The following is a 24,158-nucleotide window of genomic DNA, read 5'->3' as shown; positions in this document are numbered from 1 at the left end:
AGATGATGAAACTTAAATGTGAAAAAATACGTTTCGTGCCTGGATGAAAAAAAACTGCTGAATCAAACCTCTACTTCATCAAACAGTACCTACGCTGCGGCAGTTACTCGCTCTGTGGCAGTGTCCTCTACTGCGTGTCAGACTGACTTGACTTGGGTCAAGTCAGAGAAACCTATTTCGTCACCTTCAACCATTAAATCTACTGCCACAGTCACTCAAGCTACGTCTGGTTCTCAGACTGATGAAACTGAATCCAAGACATCATCGCAAACGTCTGTTTTGCAACCAGCCGTGAATAAAATTCAAATGAAGAAAGGAAAAGGGATAGCTAGGGATAAACTACCCGTTGTTCCTTCACCTCCAGAGGTACCTCTTGAAAACTCATTTGGACCTTTAGATATGGAGGGTACTGGGCGGAGGAGCTTATCCTCCTCGCATTCACGAGAGAGATCACCAATTGAGGCACCATAACTCAATTATCTACTTTAATGCAATGGAATTGCAGAGGACTAGAAATACCTTCAATGAGATACAATTACTGATACAAGATATTCAGCTGTCAGCACTCTGTCTCCAAGAGACATATTTAAAATCTACAGATAACTTTACTTTGAGACAATACAGCGATTATCATTTCTTTTCTCCTCCAGGAGATAAAGCAACTGGAGGTGCTTCTATCTTAGTACGGCAGGGTATAATACATAGCCCTGTCCCCCTTAATACCAATCTTCAGACTGTAGCTGTTCGACTGACCCTGCACATTGCTTTGACTCTGTGCAGCTTATATATCCCTCCATCTTCTGATGTCCGCCTGTCGGATCTTCAGAATCTGTATGATCAGCTTCCAAAGCCATGTATCATCATGGGCGATCTGAATGGACACAATCCGCTTTGGGGAAGTGTCCATACCAGCAATAAAGGTAAAATCCTCGAGGAATTTATATCAGATAATAATTTCTGTATTTTCAATTATGATTCTGCCACTTATTTACATCCAGCTACGGGAGCATATTCTTCCCTGGATCTGTCACTCACCGATTCGAACTTATATAATGAATTTAAATGGATGGTTCATGATGACCGGTGTGGGAGTGATCACTTCCCCACCATTCTCAAAACAATCGACCCTGGTCATGATAAACCTATATCACACGGAACTTCGCCAGGGCTGACTGGTCATTATATAAGACACTATGTACCGATCACTTAAAACATGACATTTTTGCGAACAGCGAAGATCATATACAGTTATTTTCAGATCTACTGAACAACATGGCTGACCAAACTATACCCAAGTCCTCTGCAATTCCATGCATTCGTAAGCCATGGTTCAATAATGAATGTAAACAGGCGAAAAGTATTTTAGCCAACATCCTACTGTCCATAATCTAGACAAAGTTAAAATTTTAAATGCCAAGGCTAGACGTGCTTTTAAACAAAATAAGCGTCAGTCTTGGCGAAATTATGTATCTAAAATAAATTCACGCACGCCTATGTCAAAGGTGTGGAACATGATTCAAAGAATAAAGGGCAAAGGTTCTAAATCTACTGTTCACCATCTGAAGGATGGTGATAATTTATTTACTAATAAAACTGACATTGCTAACAAACATGGTGAAACTCTCGCCAAGCATTCATCTTCATCAAATTATGTCCCTGAGTTTCAAAAGTTTCAGAAACAACAGGAGAAGCAAAGATTAAATTTTAACTCAGACAGTGGTGAAGACTATAACGAATTATTTTCGCCACATGAGCTCCATACTGCCCTTGAGCAAGCTCATGATACAGCAACAGGGGCTGATGATATCCACTATCTGCTCCTAAAGCATTTGCCCGAGTCATGTTTGGAAACGCTGCTAAATATATTTGATATGATATGGACTACAGGGAATTTCCCAACTTCGTGGCGTAATGCCATTGTTGTTCCTATTCCAAAGCCGGGCGGGGATCATACAGATCCGTCTAATTACAGACCAATCTCTTTAACGAGTTGTGTCTGTAAAACCATGGAACGAATGGTTAACAATAGATTAACATGGTATCTTGAAACCAATAACCTTATAACAAATATTCAATGTGGTTACAGGAAAAAATTGTAGTACTATTGATCATTTGGTACGTTTGGAATCCTTTGTTAAAAATGCAATAAACGAATAAACAACATGCAGTATCAATATTCTTTAATCTCGAGAAAGCATATAATACCACCTGCCACAAGCTGCATGGGAATTCTGTCTTCCACATGCACAAGGCTATGATGTTTGGGCGTCTGAATCAAACATGGTGCTGGTGTTTTCAGCACCCTTGTTTTTCGCTGTGTTTGACAATGTTTCATTTCACTCAAACTCAACGAATATTGAATCAGTTGCTTCGGTGCATGTTCCAACATGGGGTTTAAAGTGCCCATTAAGCATTCAAAAAGTTGCAGTTACCTTAGAGTATAAATGACCTCACCATGTTTAAGTTTATATATGACTATCAAATTTTAGTGTGTTCCGATACTAAGAAACTAACTAAGAAAGTGCTTTTGTTTTTATTTCAAAGTACATGTGAAATCTGAAATATGACGAACTTGTTAGGGGAAAAAATAGTAATTGCAATAGTATGCAGCAATAGTCTATCGCTATCGCAATAGTATGCAGCAATAGCCTATCGCTATCGCAATAGTCACTTTACCTCAATAGTCATCCTTACAACCAAGTCACCGGGCCTTACCACCCGATCCCGTTTGTCGCCTCTTACGATAAGAATGGGTTACTAGAGAACACTCATAACCTGGATCTTCACGGGTAAAGAAACTGACGTTTAAGTAACCACGTTTGATTGTAAATGTAAATATCTATTCTGCCCCTCACCACCAGCGCCACAACCACCAGCACCACTACCACCACAACAACAAAATAATTTGTATTTGCCATTATCCAAGATTACTTCTCTATTGTTATGTCTTCTGTACTTTTATGTTATATAAAACTTCGATAAAATTTCGAAAGTATAATACTACCTATGAGTATCTTATACAACATATATGACCACAATGTCAAAACCTTTGATACATGATATGGATCATACTGTTCCAAATGTGTTTCCTACCCTTGCCGCTCTTCATTGAACCACTCCGCCGCCATATAGCTGGAATATTGCTGAGTGCGGCGTGAAAACTCACTCACTCACTCACTGATTGGGTTACAAAATTACACAGCGACCAATTTCCCCTTACGACCGGTTGCAGGAATGATGGATGGACATAACAGACATTATAAACTTTCACCACTGTTCCTGAATACTTAACCCAAAGAAATATACCCTAGCATTGTGTACTTTTAATTACAGCTTTTGCTTTATAAATGTAAAATACATATAATCAACACTAAGGTTATTCGTACCCTCATGAACATGGTAAGCGGAAGTTGTACGCGCATGGAATGAGGTGAAATAAGCATGCCATTTAAATTCACACACATTTTTACCGATGCTACTGTCAACTAGCAGTCCATGGAAAACGAGACGGTAATCAGTTCGTGATTGTTGATAATATGATGTGAAATTTGCCATCGCTGTTGGAGCGTAAAACGTACCCTCACGAACGAGGTAAGCGGAAGTTGTACGCACGTAATATACATCTATTTTGTTATTATTGTGTGTAGAATTTGTCAGTGTATTTTCATGAATAAGATGTCTAAAATATTCTTGATATAAATTTACCTTCTCAATATTACTACGCCGAGAATTTTTGCGTGGGGAAGAGAAACGCAAAATTCGCAAAATATACACTGACGCAAAATATTTCCGGTTTACAGTATCCAATTTCATCAAAACACTCTCAGCATTCTTTCTTCATTTTATACAAATAACAGAACACTAGACAACAAATAGTTAAAGTGATTAAGCAGTAGTTAGATGTTTTGAGTACATGTTTCATACTGTCCTATAGCAGATACATGTCCCGTTCCAGTCTGTAAGTTGAAAGCTGATCTATCACCAGCAGGCCAACCAGGACGACACAACACTCGCGCACTTCAGTGTGAGTAGGACTGTCAAGCAATCTTGTTGGTGGAGCGTTTTCTCGCAGCAAATTCCGACGTCAAATCCGACACATTTTGGACTGAACAATCAGTGGCACAATACAGGGTGTAATACAAGGTGAGTGCAAAGTTTGGTTTGGTTAATCATTTCAGTTATAAACAGGGTCCTCTACAAGGCAGTATTTTGTCTGTCACATTATACAGTATTAAAATAGATAGTGCCAAAAATATTTTAAACGATTCAATTCATGGGCCACGTTTTATAAAAGACTTCAAAATATCCTGTCGTTGTGAAATTAAGAGTAAAATTAAGTATACCATCAGCTGCAATATGTCTACAAAATCAGAAATGGTGTCTTGACAATGATTATAATTAGTTTTTCTTAATCCTAGACAAATCTGTATGCACGCTTCTCGGAAATACAAACTTCAGAAAAGTTATGATGCATAGAAGGACCTCGTGTGAAACCATCGAACAACAAAGAAATGTGATATAATTAACAAGTGCATTCAACAATGAACGATGTTTACAAATCAAAACATAGGAACTGCAATTACAATACAATATAGAGTGATATCACAAATTCAAAGGCAGTATAATATCAAAACAGTGATTGTAGTAACAAAGGGATTGCTGATAATACCCACCTGTGTTAATAACATCTGTGGAAGCCGTCTTTAATGAAACAGGCTATAGCTTTTACTGGCTTATTCAACAAGCTGTCTTTCCCAATGAAATTAAATCTATTATGTACTTAAGGTTACATGATATAGCAACTCTAAAGGGACCAATTATCAAAACTGAACTTTGTCTTTAAAAAATATTTGAGATGTATCCCTTTCACCTTGACTCTTAAATTCCTCTTAGAACTTGCTGCCATCGTTTACCTATAGAAGTAGGTAGGTGGCACAACATTCTTCCCGGAGAAAGAATGTGTAACCTCTGCGATACGTGTGATGTTGGCAATGAATTTCATTACATTTTTCTTTGCCCTTCCTTCAAACAGCATCGAAATAAAAGGTACAAACGAACACCACACACACACGCACACACACACACACACACACGTACGTGTGTATATGTGTGTGTATATATAGTGTTTATGTTTACACATTAAATATATACAAAATATACTAATATGTTAAAATTTAACGAATTGTGTAACTGTAAACGAATAAGTGTTTATAAAATGTGGATATTTTTTAATAGCATCATGACATCTTTACAATTTTCCATGTAAACCATCCCGCCATCCTATGTACACTAAACTGTATACAACTGTTTGTACCTCTTCTGCCGAGTATCCCGGCCATTTCATCCCAGACGTGTTTAATGGCTGATCAAGGGATCTTTCGGCCAGGGTGACAGATTAACATTGCTATCAAAACATGAAGGATGGGTTGGTTGTACCTTAGCAAATCTAGGGATATATCGAGAAATCTATGTAATATGTCGAACAGAAATTCAGTTTCACCATGCACACCATCATTCACCATACCTGGTGTGAATTTTACTGCTCGTCACTAGATCCTATGCATACATTCTTCTCGATACCTGGTTGTAATAACTTTTAAATGGCATTATTAACGCCACATAAAATATTTCAGCATATAGTGATGACAAAACAATGTGTGTCATGAATGACAAGGGACAAGCTGCATGTTAGACCAGCTGACGTGTGACGAACACCTACCATGGGACTTCGGACTGTAAACAAACCAGACCATGAGGAAAATTTCGGAAAACCCAGTTAAGTAACCTTTTTATTACGACTGCTACGTAGAAGTATATAGATACATATGCGGTTTGCGGTATAACAATTTTATATCCATAAAATCGTACATTTTTAACTTTTATCCTTACATAACGTTTAAATACGCTGGTTATGACGATGTTGACGACGTTATATTTTGAAGTAGGGACATAGTATTACTAGTGGACTGGTCAAATTTGTAGCGCTATGAGAATACCTTCTGGCGTGGAGTTTAGCGCATTACAAATGGACTCATTATTATTTATTTGACAGTATTAAATACTGAAATAAACATAATGTACATTTATTATCCACATGTATATGTGCATTTATCAGCATTCATACAGAGATAATGACATGTCTAATGGCAGATGAAGTTTCTTCAGTTTCTCCGACGCAACATCCTTCTCATTTCTACAATTCTCGCCGTTGTACTGGGATTTGTTGCTGGGATTATGTTCCGGTCTCTCAAGCCGTCATCTGACGCTATTCAGTTGGTGCAGTTCCCTGGAGAGCTTTTCCTTCGTATGCTGAAGATGCTGATGCTGCCTCTGATAGTCGCCAGTATTATTACAGGTAAGTTTACCACCTGCGCATATTCGTTGGTTGACGTTGTAGTATCCACCAGGAACACTTGTCGACATTGTCTACTTATCCCTATTATATTGCAAATAATGACATGCCAATTTTCACATTTGTATTGTTCATTATATTGCAATCTTTTAATACATCTATTTAATATTTTCCTTGTTATTGTTTAGTAGGAGTAGATACCAACACAGCTAAGTGACCTACCAATATTGTTTGCCTTAATGATCTGTATCTGTAAAATATAAATCGGATTAAACCCGCCTTTCCAACATACTACATTGATTTATCAACTGGATAAATGGACAACCCATGTTGAAAAGTATGCCATTTATTTTATGCTTAAAAAAGCAAAAGTTGATAAATGTAACCTAAAATCTTGTAACGTATGCCAATATTATGAAGAATCTTGATAGACTACTATTTAATTTCAATAACCATATATATGTTTCTTGAAGGTCTGGGGAATATAAAGGGTTCATCTGCCGGACGGATGGGTGTACTTTCTATGGTTTACTATGCAAGTACCTCTGTTACTGCAACGCTCGTTGGTTTGGCATTAGTCCTGAGCATCAAACCTGGATCATACTCAGACTCATCAACAACCGACATTCAACACAATGGTGCCATGGCGCCAGCAATCGATATCATTTTGGATTTAGTAAGGTAGGGTTGTTTTGTTGTTTAATGCAGCACTCAACTATATTCCTGGTATATAGCGTCGGTCTGTAAATAATTTAGTCTGGACCAGACAATCTAGTGACTGACATCATGAGCATCTGTTTATGCACGTCGCGTGTGATGATATGCATCAGCCATGTCAGACTATGCAGTACCATCAGCTGTCTCAGCCAAGAAAAATTTCCTGAAGGCCAAATTGTATGCGTCTCCCCAAGATGCGTTAATGTAGGGCATCTGTAAAGGCAGATTAATTTTCTCATCATGTAATAAATTTAAAAAGGGGAAATATGTGTGTTATTACATATTACCATTATATCAGAATACATGTCCATAACATCTGTCTCAGTATATAAAATGTGTTAGCTTTTTCACATTTAAATACATACTGGAGACAAGTGATTCAAATTGTGTTTGTATTTCGTCCTTCACTTAGATAATAGCTTTGTAGGAACAGCATATTAAGTAAATTGCATCTATACTTAGCAGCAAAAGAAACGTCAGTTTGGAATCTTCCTTTGCAGAAACGGATAACTGTAAACTCATTTAATGTTTTGATTGTATTTTTTTGACATCCCCAACTTTACCTGAGCAAAGACATTCCTTTCCCAAACTCAGAATGGAACCAAGGAAATGGTCTCAAAAACGCAACAAGATCTCGGAGATGGTACGGTGTTCTCCATGTTTTTCATGCAACTCATGTTGCACACAAGGACCAGCCGTATAAAATGCACCCCAAACCCTTGTTGAAACATTCACATTACAACGTCAGCAGGATGCCGCGACTCAGGACAGCTCAGAGGAACCAGGCGCTAGGAAGACTTGAAGCTGGCCGAACTGCACATGCCGTTGCCAATCACTTCCAGGTCAACGTTTGGACCATCTACAGGCTGCAGCAACGTTTCCGGGCCACCAACACCACAAATGATCGCCCCCGTACTGGCAGACCAAGGGTGACCACAAGACGACAAGACCGCCATGTTGTGCGACAGCATGTACAGAATCCCTATATGCAGGCATCCGAAACAGCACGCCAGACAGTGGGAATACACGGAAGACCAATCAGTACTGATACAGTACGCCGACGTCTTAACAGCGGGAACCTCCATTGCCGTAGACCTTACCGTGGACCTATCCTCACCCCGCGTCATCGGTGTGAATGTCTACGGTTTGCCCTACAACACCAAAACTGGCGATACAGGCAATGGAGCACTGTTCTGTTCACAGATGAGAGTCGGTACTGCGTATCAACTGCAGATGGGAGAACAAGAATATGGCGACGACGTGGCCAGCGTTACTCAGACCAATGTGTTATGGAAAGAGACTCATGGGGAGGTGCAAGCATCATGGTATTGGGTGGAATAGGCCTGAACCAGAGAGTGGGTCCTGTGGTGTTCCAGAACCTTGGTCCAAGGAGAGGACACGGCATCACAGCGGTGCGCTACATCGACCAAGCTCTCAGACCCCACGTCATACCACATTTCGCACGTCACCGGAACAACATTTTCCAGCATGATAACGCCCGGGCCCATACTGCCAGAACTACATGGGACTTCCTACAGCAGAACGGTGTCAACATTATGCAGTGACCAGCCCTTAGTCCTGATTTAAACCCAATTGAACATCTTTGGGATAAACTCAGAGGAGACTGAATAATGACATACCAAGGCCGAACACAGCCGATTTATTGCGCCAGGCCTTTCTCAGAGTGTGGTTCCAGGTGCCAGTGGCCTTCATCAATCGATTGATTCACTCCATGCATTGACGCTGTGCTGCAGTCATTGCCGCTCGTGGTGGTCACACTAGATACTGAAGTCAAGGGTCTGAATGGACTGCAAACGTTCACGTAACGTCTTGAAATTCTTGAGTTCTTCATTGATGTGTCAAAATATTGTACACAAAATCTGTTTTTGATCCGCTTAATATGTCAATATCTGTAATGATTTGATTACAGTGCCTGTCTCATTTTGAATTCGTACTGACGTTTTTTTTACTGCTGAGTATATTTAGTGTTGCTTATAATACCAGGTACTATGATTGTGCTTAATGTCGCTATATATACTGAGTCAAAAAAGAAACTTCACATTCTTTCTTCAGGGCACTATAAAAGAACAGGAGATGGTAAGATGGCGAAATTGTTATTATTTCATTGCTGAGATCTGTGTTGTGTACTCGATACACTGACAGTGCCATAATCAGTTCCATTAGGCTACACCGCCGTTCCAAAACATGGGTATACAGAATGTCAAGTCACAAGAATAAAAATGCGAAATTTCTCAGTTCAATATCGTGTATGGCCGCCCCGCGCATTCACCACTGCCAAACACCGTCTCCTCATCGACTGCCTGATGCTTGTGAACACGTGGTTGGGGATTCTGCGCCATTGCTCTTGCAAGGCAGCGCCAAGTTCCTGCAAATTCTGAGGTTGGTTCCTAAGACCACAAAGCCTTCTCCCAAGTGCATCCCAAACGTGCTCTATTGGATTAAGGTCAGGGGACCTCGATGGCCAGTCCATGACGTTGATTTCCGCGTTTTGAAGGAAATTTCGTGTCAACATCGCGGTATGCGGCCGAGCATTATCATGCTGGAACTGTAGACCTGGGCCATGAGCCGCCATGAAAGGAACGAGTTCAGGGGTGAGCACCTGGTCGCGGTAAGCAGCAGCTGTGAGGTTTCCACGGATGATCAGAAGTCGGGAACGGTTGTTCCCACAGAAAGCACCCCACACCATGCAACTTCCGCCCCCCGAATCTGTCAACTTCCTGTACAAAACATTGGGCATATCGTTCACGACGTCGTCTCCAGACTCTATGCCTGCCGTCCGCGAATCTGAGGGTAAACCTGGATTCATCGCTAAAGACGACTCGATTCCAGTCTCTCTGGGTCCATCGGAGGTGACGTTGGGCCCACAGCAGACGTTGACGTTGATGAAACGGCGTCAATATTGCCCCACGATATGGACATCGAGAATGGAGATTGGCAGCCCGCAACCGATTTCGAATGGTCTGTGAGGACAGTCGACCTCTAAACATCTCAGCCCTGGTTCGTGTAGCCGGCAGAAATCTGTCACGTAGGTGACGTAGGACGATTTGACGGTCTTCTGCTCGTGACGTCACACGTGGACGACCCGACCTTGGGCGATCAGAAGTGGTGCCAGATTTGTTGTAGACGACCTCGCAAGTCATACACAGTACGAAGGCTGCATCCCATTCCTCTTGCGACGTCAATAACTGATATTCCCGCTTGCAACATGCCAACGGCACGTTCACGTTGCACATTTGACAATCGTGGCATTTCAAGTACCGTTAGAACTGTGGTTTAAAAGTGTTTTTTATTCTTCATTCTTCAGGCCAATGCAAACACGTGCATATGAAGAAAACTTCGATGCGAAGATCACGTGATAGACTGCACGTGCAAAACCTGATTTGGCACCTAACGTCATTTGCACGACGAATGGATGGTTTTGAGTGGGTTTTGCTCACGTTTTTCTCGAGTCGAAAGATAGGGATCCCATTTCGGATAAATAGATGTATCATCAGAGAAAAATTATTCATTATTTTTCAAATTACATTTTGTGAAATTTCTTTTTTGACTCAGTATATAACAGTTTGTATCGGCACAATTTCATGCCGTGAGTTCTCCGCTGGATACAGCAGAAAGCAAACTGCTATGTAAAAAATAATCCAGACATGACCTTTCATTTTGTTCTTCAGAAACATCGTTCCTGACAACATCGTTGCTGCTACAGTCCAACACTCAAGAACTGAGATGGTAGTTGATGAGTTCCGGGACGATGTCAATTCCAGTTCTGGTGGTGATTATAGGAAATCCAAGAACATAAGCCAGCATGTTACAGCAAAGAAAACTGTTATGGTGGATGGTGCAAATGTCATAGGTATTCTTACATCTTGTTGCTGACGTTTCTAAATAGTTAGGTTGGACGAGTTCCTAATGTCGTTGACATGGAAATACATAATAGTTTTCATGTTCAAGGCAATTACGGTTACATAATGTACTGAAACGTTAATCGGAAGGAGTTTCATGCCATCTCCTTCCTCAGTTGGTGGCCGATCACACAAACTTTAAGAAGTTCAGGCAATGTTGCTTGGTCAATTTGAATAGAAAACATTCAAAGCTACAAGAGCTTGATGATCCTTCTGCATTTGAATGGAATTCTTCAATTAACTGGTCAGGTTTAAACGTGATATATATAATTTCTAATGATGATGAGGTACTTATCCGAAAATATTTTTTTGATTATGATCTTATTTATACGTCGATAAAACAATACTGTAAGTGACTAAAGGGTTAAGACGAATCAAGAAATCTGGAAATACTCTGCAGAGATTTTGACTTTATAACCGATAATGTCGAGTTTAGGAAGCGCATCAAAGCAGTTTAGTAAAATACGAGGTCTCAAAATACTTTAATAACCCTCATTTCGATTTTTATGGAATTAGTCCCTATGGTGGTCACACATGATCTAAGCACAAGATTAACAGACCATGACAAAACCTCCTTTGTTTAAACTGTTTTTTTCTTCATCTTTGAAAAAATGTCGAATTGCAACCAATGCTACGACATGCCATAATGAAAAATGATACATATACAAACAATAACAGCTACTATCATTCCCAAAAATCACACAAACAAACAAACAGACAAGACAAGGAAATAAACTAAATTAGAGACCGAAAATAGAAACTAAAAACAACAACAATCAAACAAAAAACAACAAACAAAACAGAAACAAACAAAATAACCAAAATAAAAGAAAACAGAAGGCATTAAAAATAACGCGAATAGAGAGAATCATTATTGCTGCACATACTAGTCACCAATCGTTACTTTTGTAATATAATTCATCGGTTAAACTGAATCAGTTATAGTGAATTGTTGTTATGCGCCCTTCTCGTATGATCAGTTCATTTCAAATGCATATCGCTAAGTGCTAGCGAAACCCCCCAAATATTTACACACAAAATTACTCCATCCATATCAATTGCCTATCCGAAAAGTTTGAAGAATTGGCCTTGTGTTTGATCAATGGGACATGATGCTCAACTATTTCTCTCGGCAGGCGTCATTACCTACTGCATTGTGTTTGGTGTTATTCTAAACCAACTTGGTCATCGTGGAGGAGTGGTGGAACAATTCTTCACCGTCATCAACCTCGTTACCTTCAAAATGATTACACTTGTCATGTGGTAGGTACAAATAACACACAGTAAGAGAGCAGAGAGAGAGAGAGAGACAGAGAGAGAGAACCGACAGAGACATAAGAGATGTGTGTGAATGAGGAGAGAGAGAGTAGAGAGAGAGAGAGAGAAGAGAGAGAGAGAGAGAGAGAGAGAGTGTTTATTTCACTGGAATACGTCTCCACTGTCTGTTTGTATCATAATTGCATGTTGTATTTGTCCAGGTATTCGCCACTTGGCATCCTGTTTCTCATCACTGCCCAGATAATGTCCACAACTGACCTGAGGGAGACTGGACAAACACTGGCTATCTACATTGCAACTGAAATGGCTGGATTGGCAATCCATTCATTGGTGGTCCTTCCCGGCTTGTATTTCATTCTGACCCGAAAGAACCCATATGCAATATACCGCAAGGCAACACAAGTTGTAATAACCGCATTGGCAACAAGCTCCAGGTATACATGTTCAATTCAATTTATCTCACTCAAATACCGATTCTGTTACATACGTCATATTTGCTGTTAGGTTACAGGATGGAACACCGATAATGGCGGAACTATAATGACGAATGCCATCTAATAACAATGATCAAATGATGCTTTAGATGTGTAAATGAAGACAGATGTTGAATATTTTGGTTTTTATGGAAGGCCTAAAAGTATCGCTACATTAGATCCAATGCAGCAACCTTTCAAAGATGAGACTAATTTGGCCAACTGACTTTGTGTTTGGAGTAACTGATTTGAAACCTTTATTAGACTTGATGAACCGACCTGTGGAGTTATGGCTGCTTTCCCCCACATTAATCTTCTATTTGCATTTGACACTGTATTGATAATGTCCACGTCAAATGTGGAGAACAAATTAATGTATACGTGCAGGTGTTTTTTGTGAAATAGGACTGTTACATCAGGCGGCAACAGATTTTTAGAGCAATATGCAGAAGGAAACAGTGTCCAACATACATTCATCCCTAATTATTATAACAGTAAAAATCTAACAGTCCTGAAATGCTGACACTGCTACGGTTCATTTTATAGTGATTCAAGCTCCGATGTGAATGATCAAATAAACTCAAAGCTTCAAATGAATACATTTCTTTAGATTTGTCATATATATCACATTAATTTGAATATTCATAGAATACTTGTTAAAAATGAAATTTACCAAATTCAGTATGAAATCAGAATACAGGCACATAATGTGTATGGAAATTGTCATTCTATGACTTCATGTTCTACGCTTTTGTAAAAGCTGTTTTACACGCATTAACCCTTGAAGACCTGTGTAAGAATTGGTCTTCAACAACCCATGCTTGTCGTAAGAGGCATGTAACGGGATCGGGTGGTGAGGCTCACTGACTTGATTGACACATGGTATCGTATCCCATTTGCGTAGGTCGATGCTCATGCCATTGAGTACTGGATTGCCTGGTCCAGACTCGATTATTTACAGACCGCCGCCATATAGCTGGAATACTGCTGTGAGCGTCGTTAAATAACAAACAACCAACCAACTTACATGCATTAAATAGGAAAAGTACAACGACAGCTTTGTCAAATATATTTACTGATAATGGCAATACTTGAACACCTCGCTGTTGTGACTCCTGTCAGCCATTTTGTATTTGATTGAAGACTGCTGTTTACTTCGCGTAAGTTGCCCTTCGAGTTGCCAAAATATTGTAACTTCGTTTTACTCAATTAAACATCATTAATCAGTTGACACAATGTTGTGATTGGGAATCAGCAATTACAAGCTCAGCCTACTTTACGTGTTAGTTGGATCTGTTTCCAGTGCTGCCACGCTGCCGGTGACGATGCAATGTGTGGAGCAGCGGATGAAGATGGACACACGGATTTCCCGTTTCATCCTCCCAGTGGGTGCCACAGTCAACATGGACGGCACAGCTGTCTATGCTGCCATTGCTCCGATGTTCATTGCTCAGTACAATGGAATCAGTCTGACTTTTGGAGATGTAATAATCATAAGGTATGTTTGTAATCTTGGTGTGTTTCTGGGGTATAATTGGTGAGGCAAACACCCGTATAGATGAGTAATTATAAGATCGTTAGATCGTTTGGGCTCTTACTACAACAGCGGGATCCACAACAATATAATTCGGCGCTCGGATCAGTTGGATCATGTAGTTAGATTTTCTGATACTGTTGATAGCGGTGGAAGTAATATCAGCCAGTTCGACCTGGATGCCGTTGTACAAAACAACCTTAGCGCTAAGACTGTTTATGTTCAGGTACATGGGACTTACGATCACCTTAGCGCTAAGGTTGTTTTATACAACCTTACGCGATCTTGCTGACTTCAACATGAAGCAACGAAACAGTTCAGACTTTAAAATGCTATATTAGGAGATAGAAATCTTGGAGGGTGCCAACCTCCTTCTCCCTCACTTCCCTAGAATCACTATGAGTCCCATTTGGTTACTGCTGAATCCAAATATACTCCATTCTTACTCTGCAGGGGCAGAACGTTCTTCACAGACGTAAACCTAGAGAACTAGTTCCTAGACAATACAAGCTTGTGGTTTAAATTCATATTACTGTAAAGATATTTTTTAAATGTATAAACACCTGTATCTTTTATATGTGGAATCTGCGCACCAAATACGCTTTTTGCTTCTCTAATTCTGTAAGTCCTGAGTCTGTAGATACCAATCCAACGTACCAAAAGGGCGAATGGATGAATGGATGGTTTTGATTGGGTTTTGCTCACGTTTTTCTAGAGTCGAAAGATAGGGATCCCATTTCGGATACATAGATGTATCATCAGAGAGAAATTATTCATTATTTTTCAAATTACATTTTGTGAAGTTTCTTTTTTGACTCAGTAAATGCTTATTACTGATGGGTCCAAGGATGGTGGCGCGGTTGCTTGTGCCACTGTCATTGGATCTAGAACAATATCTTCCCGATTACCAAATAACAGCTCTATTTTCACAACAGAAGCTAACACCATATTAACAGCCTTAAAATATATTAATAAACACCCTAAATATAAACAATACATAATCTTTTCCGATTCTCTTTCTTGCCTTCAGGCTATTAAAAATTTATCTTGCAAACATCCACTTTTGATCGACATAATTGAATTATATAATGATCTTTCTACTGGCCAATGCGACATCGTATTTTGTTGGTTACCCAGCCATGTTGGCATTTCTGGGAACACCATGGCTGATCTTGCTGCTAAGGCAGCACTCAACAAATCTGTGACACCACTTCTTATTTCATACTCTGTTTAAAAACTCTGATTAGATCGTACATCCGTGATCTGATGCAGAAGAAGTGGGACACCCAAGTTGGTATTAATAAATTACATGAAATAAAACCCTATGTTGGTTATACCTACTTGGGTTGTCAGTCCAGATTTGAAGAGGTCATCATGCGACGATGTCGTATTGGCAACACAAGATATACTCATGTATATCTATTGAAAGGCGAGGATCCTCCGTTTTGTATCCCTTGTGATGAGAGAGTCACTGTCAAACATATCCTGCTTGACTGTGTTGAATTCTCCATCATAAGGGGTAAATATTTAAATATCAAAACAGTAAAGGACCTTTTTAATAATGTTAATTATCATTTAATCATTGAGTTTTTAAAAGAGATAGATTTGTTAAATGAATTTTGATAGATGTTTTGTAAATAGATAAGGTTTTATAATTGGTACATTAGATTATCAACTTCGATTGTTAGTGGCTGTATCCTTAAAGGGGGTTAAAGAACAGTAAAATTATTGTCCTCCTGAGAGGGTACGTAAATCCCAAAACTTTCAATGTCAATTTCGCTCTACCAAACTTTTAATCGTAGCATTTTCGTTATTTTAAATTATGGCTTAACTTTCCTACAATTGCCAGCGGCTGAAGGGATGGTGTAAATCCAACTAGGGCCATGCAGGTAGCAAAAGCACTGTATGTCCCCATGGTCCCTGGTATGGTGATCTACCTTCAGTTGTTGGCAATCTATAGCCCATTTTTATACTGTATTGTCCTAATTTAAAATCCAATTTTAGAGAGAGATGCTAGTTTTATTTCTTGATGCTGTGATATTCTAGTCGGTTTTACTGTCCTTTTATACTTTACATGTATTTATGGTGAATTCTAAACTTGTTTTAGTCACGATATGGCTGAAATATTGATGATGTGACTTTAAATTCTAACTCACTCACTCACTAGAAACATTTACGCCATAACACAATCATCGAAGCGCTTCTCGGCGCTTCTCTCCCGTCGGAAGCAAAGCAAACAAAGGGCAGGTAACTCCCAAGCCCACTCTCAAAAGGTGAAAATACATAGCCTACGTAAGTGTGAGTTCAAATCTAAGATTTGTGTGACCCATAATAAGTAAAAGTTAATTAATGTGACAAATTAATTAACAAAAACACAACAATGATGCAAATCATATTCAGCATTTTATCCCTTTTGTTAATAAATTGATTAACTTATTTCCTCTTTAATTCCTTACGCAGTTTAGACTGAAACAATACATGGATTTAATTTTCAACAAACTTCATGCTGTGTTACTTACAGTCACTGCATAGTTACTGTTCATATGGTGTTCTTGTGCATCGACCATTTTGGCATACAAGCCAAAATTACTACACCTAATAGTTCCAAGTAATGAATTAAAATACACAGGCATTTACACACAGAGATAGCTTTCTACATGTAATGGTGATTTATAAATGCTGGTGATGGAGGAGTATATATTGTTGTACTTGATGACCGCAGTGGAAGGAGTAAGTCTTTCAGTTATCAAAATGGTTAACAGATAAAGGGTGTAATAATTTGAACGGGTTTTGATTATCCAGCTGAATTCAGGTTATGTGTTTCTACATTTCACACGCATTTTACAAAGTTGATAACCAGGAATTCGAAAGCAGTAGGATAAGGCTATGCAGAGCATATGTTGTACCATAAGCCTCAAAGTCAGCTAACGTATCTTATTTTCTCATTGCTTTTCATTTTGATAGATGTATCATATCTAAGGGATGTAACATGGTGTTCAGTGCGTTTTATGCATTATTGGCTTTGAATCTAGTTTCACGATAAAAGAACGTTTGGTGTCACATTTAATATGTTCCAGTTTAACAGCTGTTCTCGGCAGTGTAGGATCTGCTGGTGTCCCTGGAGGTGGTTTTGCTATGCTGTTGCTTGTTCTGAAAGCTATTGGTCTCCCGGAACGAGGAATATCTTTCTTGGTCACCGTTGATTGGTTGATGTTACTAGTTACCCTAGTTGTTTTACTGTCCTTCGTAGGCAGGTTGTATAATCTACATATTCCATAATGCTTGATCTGGCACATAGAGTTTGACCTGTATTGAGAATACTAGATATTTGGATTCATCTCAGTTGTTGCATTATCTGGGTACATGTAACTGTCCGAGTTCATTATATGTAGCCATCATTATATTGACTTCGGAACAGGTATCTTCTCAACAACTACCTCACACATTATGCCTAAAACAAGCTAAAGTCTCAAGATTATAATACCTGATGTACACTTTACCGGTATTTCGAAGACCGAAGTTAAGAGTGACATTCTATGATTGAAATAATACCGCGCTTGTGTGTTTCTGGGCTGGTAAATATGCATTTAAAAAACAATTTGCATTGCATCGGCAATATTGTAGCCATATAGCGATTGCCTTATTGGAAACACATAGTATTGGAACGTGTGCTATCAGTCTAATTAGCAACCCAATCGGTCTGTCTAGATGACAGGTTGACATGGTTTCGTAGTGATTCATTCACACAATGCTTTCTCATCGTATTCGCATGGTGACAATCACTTGATTGTCAGTTCTTCACAAACAATAGCATACAGCTGTAAAACTGCTGAAACAAATATATACTCATGATATTGTACAACCGAGTCTCCTTTACGTAGAGATTTTTCATGGATGTGGAAAGGATTTTGTTGCTTCTATTTGTTGTTAGTGTCATAAACATTGATCGTTCCAGGGATCGTTTCCGCACAATGGTAAATGTGGCTAGTGATTGTCTGGTCGTAGGAGTTGTCTCCCATTACACAAAGCTCCCACCACGTGACACATCAGAGACACAAAGTGAGCAGGAGATGCAGGAGATGCTGGAGAATGACCTGGTGTGAAACACAACCATCTCCTTACACGCTGCAAACTCCTCTCATGAAGACGATTTTCTCTCAGTCAACGAAAATTCAGTACGAATATTTTGTAATGTACATATCATATATATGCTGTCACAAAAAATATATAAAAATGTAAAACCCCACACATTCTTCCGATCTGCCCAATGTTTCTTCTTGCATTGTAAACCAATAATTCATTATAAGATTCTATGGTTTCATTTTTATAACGAATGCCTTTATCATACTTCAAGATTGTACAAAACATATAAAAGTCCTTCAATTTTAATATAAGCCTTTAACTTTGATATCGCGTTTGTATTTATATGTGTTTACTATCCCTCAGAAATAGAGTAGCCTCGAGCATCTTGTAGCTACATGTAAGAGACAACAAAATGGATTGGTGTGGTCAGGATAGAGAGACAGAGACTTGGTTGTTTGCGTTAGGCCTTACTGAGATATCGCGATGCACTCCTCATTATGTAACTCATGTAGATTCTGAAGAATGTGCACAGATTAGTTCCCTTTAGTATCAAATGTCAGTGGTAGGTTAGGCGTACTTCAGGTTAGAGGTTGGCTTTCCTTTTCAGGCATGGGTTTTTTTCACAGGTACTGCATGTAACGATGAATAGGCTTACCTTTCATGAACACATTTAATCTCTATTTGATTATGGTAAAATTGATTAATTTCAGGCGGATATTATCAAATGAAGGTTTGATAAGATACTGTTGTAACTATTTTTTGGCGTCAGTAGTCAGTAGACCCTACAACAGTTACCTACTCGTATTGCTGTTCCACGTTGCCCGGGGAATGTAAGCTCTAAACGGCAGAAGTTTGTTTTCAAGATTGTGTTCTTTCCTATCAGGGTTTCTATTTTTTGTCAAAAACTCATTTGATATGCATATTGGATAAACAGTTGTATTCGTGTTTTCATTTAATTTCAAATACATTAAAAATTACATGTCATTCTTCCAGTGGTACTCTCTTTTAGGAATAATGCATGTATCCCACAAGAGAAAATGGTTTGTACTTTTGGGCTGAACAAAAAAAGATTTCAGGAACTGAGAGCATTAGACACACTAATTAAGATAATTGGTGTTTTGAATTTAATGTGAGACAAGATGAAGTCAGTTTCAGGTTGCTCTGATGACTTCACTCATGAAGCGACGTCAGCTATGTTCTAATTACAGCACTAGCCTACACTGCTGCAGTTTAAGGTATGGTCTCACTTTGCCACCACCTGAGTGTTGTTTTAATGGATTAGGGGCTACAGCCCCTACAGTCTTTGGGTTAGGTATGTCTGTTAATATGTAAACTGCAAGTCCACTGACATGACAATCTGAGGTAATATTTAATGGACAAGATAAATTAACAAAGATATTAACAAAACATATGTACACGTTTCACACCAATATTTTATAACACAAGCTTATTCACATTACCATTAATGTCTACAGTCCAATCAGAGTGAGTGAGTGGGTTAAAATTTATCGTCACATCGGCAATATTTCAGCCATATCGTGACGAGAACAATTAATTTTGTACATAGTAATTAATGGTAAATTGTAAAAACCTGTCAACGAAGGACAGTAAAATAACTAGATTATCACAGATTCGAATTTAAAACTAGTAATTAAATCTAAAACAGTTTAACTATAGATGACAATACACGGTAAAGACAGGCTATATACTGCCAACAACTGAAGGTAGATCACCATACTAGGGACCATATGGGGACTTACAGTACATTTGCTTACTGCATTGGCCCTAGCTGGATTTACACCATCCCTTCAGCCGTTAGCGGTTTAGACACATTTAGCCATATATTAAAAACACACATATTATACGAATAAAAAGGTTGGATTGATTTTAATTGACTTTGAACGTTTTGGGACTTACGTACCCTTTCAGGAGGACCAGTCCAATCTGATGTGACACAGAGTCAGATTATTGGATGTGCTCTTTGATCACTCATCAGTCACTGTTCACCACATGCCATGATCATCAGTTGAGTTAACTCACCTGCATACATGTTCTTAAAACAACAAACTAATCAAAAATATCATACTGTTAATAAAAGTGTCCCTGTTTCAACTCTCTCGTGGGCACAGGTGATGTTCCTCCATGTTTCTACAAAGGTCGCACAATACTCCTTCCCAAAAAAGTGAATGCGTGAGTTTAGTTTTATGTCGCACTCAGCAATATTCCAGCTATATGGCGGCGGTCTGTAAATAATCGAGTCTGGACCAGACAATCCAGTAATCAACAGCATGAGCATCGATCTGCGCAATTGGGAACCGATGACATGTGTCAACCAAGCCAGCGAGCCTCACCACCCGATCCCGTTAGTCGCCTCTTACGACAAGCATTGGTTACTGAAGGTTCATTCTATTCCGGACCTTCACGGGTCTTCCCAAAAAGGAGACTTGACTGGTCCCAAAACTTTCCGCCCTATCACATGTTTGAATACTCAATATAAAATCTTCACAGGGTGTTTGATACACCTCGTGTCATCTTACTGCTCTTCTTATGACACAATAGAGCATAAGGGAGCAAGGAATGAATGTTGGGAGTGTACATATCAACTTCTTGTACAAAAAAATTGATTCTGGAAGAGGTTAAAACAACCTCACCGTGTGCTGCATTGACAACGGAAACACATACGACTCTGTCTCGCATGATAAATTCAGAAGTCTCTTCATTGTATTGACCTCCCTGAGCGACTACTTGATTTACTCAAGTCTTTGATTAGTTGCTGGTCGACTCAACTTGAGATGTACTCGCACGGCCAGGTGCAAACTTTGGAGTCTATTTCAGACAGAAGGGGAATATTTCAGGGTGACTCCTTCAGTCCTTTGTTTTTTGGGGTTTTTTGTCTTTAAATCCTTTGAGCTTCCTGCTCAATAAAGAGGAGGCCAGGGTTACCATCCCGGACCTCCACAGCACAGATCCCCAACATCTCTTACTCATCTCCTTTACACGGATGACATTGAGCTCCTTGCCAGAGGAAGATACCAATTTGAAAGAACGGGTTCTCCTTGTCAAGTCCTTTCTAACGATATTGGCATGCCATTTGGACTCGACAAATGTAATACTCTTCCTCTGAAACATGGCAAGGTAACTACTGATGGATCGGGCAGACGCTCTAACCACTACACCACGGAGGCGGTACAAAGGGGAGGAGTTATTGAGAATCTTGTGGAAGATCAGGCCTACAACTATCTTGGAATGAAAGTTCGAGACAAGCTCCAGATTGCCCGGATTCAAGAGAAACTTAAATCTGGCTGAGTATAAATCTCGCTTAAAGAAAATCTGGAGCTCGGAGCTAACTGGTCAGATCAAGGTCAAAGCCACCAATATAGTCCTTTCCTATTCCTCTGGAGTAGTTGATTGGACAAAACAAGACATTCAGAGTCTTGACCGCCTGACCAGAAGGATCATGTCTGAAAACAAAGCTCACCACCCTCGTTCCTCTCTTAATCGTTTATATATGCCAATCAATTCAGGAGGTCGGTGTTTGATTAATGTGGAGGCTCTTCATGATAGAATTTTATTGTGTACTATTGCACATATTTATTTATCGGATGACCCTCTGTTGATGCATGTGAAGACGCATGATGAAAGCAAGGAATTCCACAGCTATTTTAAGCGTGCCAAGGTTCTTGGACAAAATCTGAAATTTGATGTTGATTTTTTTTATGGCGATGTACTGCTGGACGGTACAGCGATGGGAGTAAACCAGGTGAAGTCCTTCACCAAGTCTGCCCAGAGTCGGTCACTTGCGGAGAAGCTTTCTGAGAAACCACTGCATCGTGTATACATGCAGTGTATGGAACAAAACAGTAATCCAACTGACTCCTTCGCCTGGATGAAGTCGGCTGATCTTAAATGTGAAACTGAGGGCTTTCCTACTCGCAATTGCCTAAATGTGATTCTTAAAGAGAATATTAACATGAAGAGAATATTAACATGAAATGTCGACTGTGTAATGAATTCACAGAGACTGTCCAACATCTTGTCAGTGGATGCCCTTGTTTGGCACAAACAGCATATCTTAAACGACATGATGGCATGGCTCGTTGCTTTTACTACCGTCTCCGCCATGTCTGTGGCTTTGCATCCGAGGTCCATCCATGGTACGACCCTGAACATGTCCAGGGCGTCATGGAAAATGATCCTTTCAAACTTCTGTGGAATAGGCCCATATACAGCCTCAAAAGAATTCCAGCCAACAAACCTGATCTTGTCCTATTTGATAAAGCCAATGAATTTATTTATATCATTGCATTTTCTGTCCCTTTTGACACTAGTCATACTGTGTCCCTACTTTAAAATATAACGTCGTCAACATCGTCATAACCAGCGTGTTTAAACTTTATGTAAGATTAAAGTTAAAAATGCACGATTTTATGGATATGGATGCAAACCATAATAAAAAGGTTACTAAACTGGATTTTCCGAAAGCTTCTACATGGTCTGGTTTGTATGCATCCAATGGTAGGTATGTTTCACAAGTCGGTTGGTCAAACATGCAGCTTGTCCCTAACTAATTACTCATTCATGACACATATTGTTTTGTCATCACTATATGCTGAAATGTGTGATGTGAATTTAATAATGTCATTAAAAATATATTACAACAAGATATTGAGAACTATGTATGCGTAGAATGTAGTGACGACCAGTAAAATTCACAACAGGTAATTGAAAAAGGTAGCATAAGAGAATGCAGTGAAACTGAATTTCTGTTCGCCATATCATCGAGATTTCTCGATACATCGCCTAGATTTGCTCATGTTTTGATGTTAAGCAATGTTAATGAGTAAAACACAATGGAGTGAAATGGAACGACGTTTCCGATGTCATCAGAATCCTCCAACAACGCTGCAGGAACTCCGCCAAGTCTTTCATCGGGTATAGAATGATCGTCACCAGGCCTGCACCAATGCACAAGGTGGACACACACGCTACTGACCTTGTGCAATTGCCTGTGAATCGGCAGTAAAATCTTGCGGCAGTAAAAATTAACAACTGATGCTGTTTGTTGCTTGTGTATTGCAAAACCTTTTGCTATTTTTGTTGCATACAAAATACAACATCTGCATTGTAATAATTATAACTGGCGTCCCCGTTATTTATCACCCACATTGTACATCAGGATCTCAAACAGCATCGTTTCACAATAAACCTGAAAATATCAACAAGTTATACTGTAGTATCTATACTTCAACGAATGCCACCGGACACAAGTGTTCACTTCTTTATATAATGTATGAGTTTGCATTTACTTTGCTGACATTGCTTTTTTTTTTTTTTTTTTTTGCCGACATATTTTATCACTCACCTTCCATTAGATCTTGAAGGAACTTGATCTAGGAAGAAACAACGCTGTACTTAACCTAGTCCTATTTTAGGAGCTACACCATTGTTGCAGCCAAGTGGATATTATTAACAATCCCTTTATTACTATAATCACTGTTTGGATATTATACTGCCTTTGAAATGTTAATGGCACTCTATATGTATTGTAATTGTACTTCCTATAGTTTGATTTGTAAACATAGTTCATTGTTGAATGCACTTGTTAATCATATCACATTTCTTTGTTGTTCGATGGTTTCACTCGAAGTTCTATGGACTGTTGATATTTTCAACGGGGGACTCAACACATCATAAGTTTTATGAATTTATATTTCCGAGAAGCATATATACAGTTTGTCTAGGATAACTACTATAACTTGTATTACTACCACCATGTAAACATCAACACACAAAACTGTAAA

The 24,158-nt window shown here is 39.2% G+C and overlaps 1 protein-coding gene across 1 annotated transcript; it reads left to right on the top strand.

The window, feature by feature from the left end:
- Window positions 1–6,150: 6,150 nt before the first annotated feature.
- Window positions 6,151–14,767, top strand: LOC124256940 (excitatory amino acid transporter 3-like). The gene is made up of 5 exons (XM_046690902.1): window positions 6,151–6,355; window positions 12,126–12,252; window positions 12,468–12,701; window positions 14,044–14,238; window positions 14,728–14,767. The coding sequence occupies exons 1-5, from the start codon at window positions 6,151–6,153 to the stop codon at window positions 14,765–14,767; spliced, it is 801 nt and encodes a 266-aa protein (XP_046546858.1).
- The last annotated feature ends 9,391 nt before the right edge of the window (window positions 14,768–24,158 follow it).

Source organism: Haliotis rubra, unplaced genomic scaffold (genome assembly GCF_003918875.1).
Source record: "Haliotis rubra isolate DU_JTF1 unplaced genomic scaffold, ASM391887v1 Scf644, whole genome shotgun sequence".
In the NCBI taxonomy this organism is placed as follows: Eukaryota; Metazoa; Mollusca; class Gastropoda; order Lepetellida; family Haliotidae; genus Haliotis; species Haliotis rubra.
Note: the sequence above shows the minus strand (reverse complement) of the source record. Positions and strands in the feature narration are given on the sequence as shown.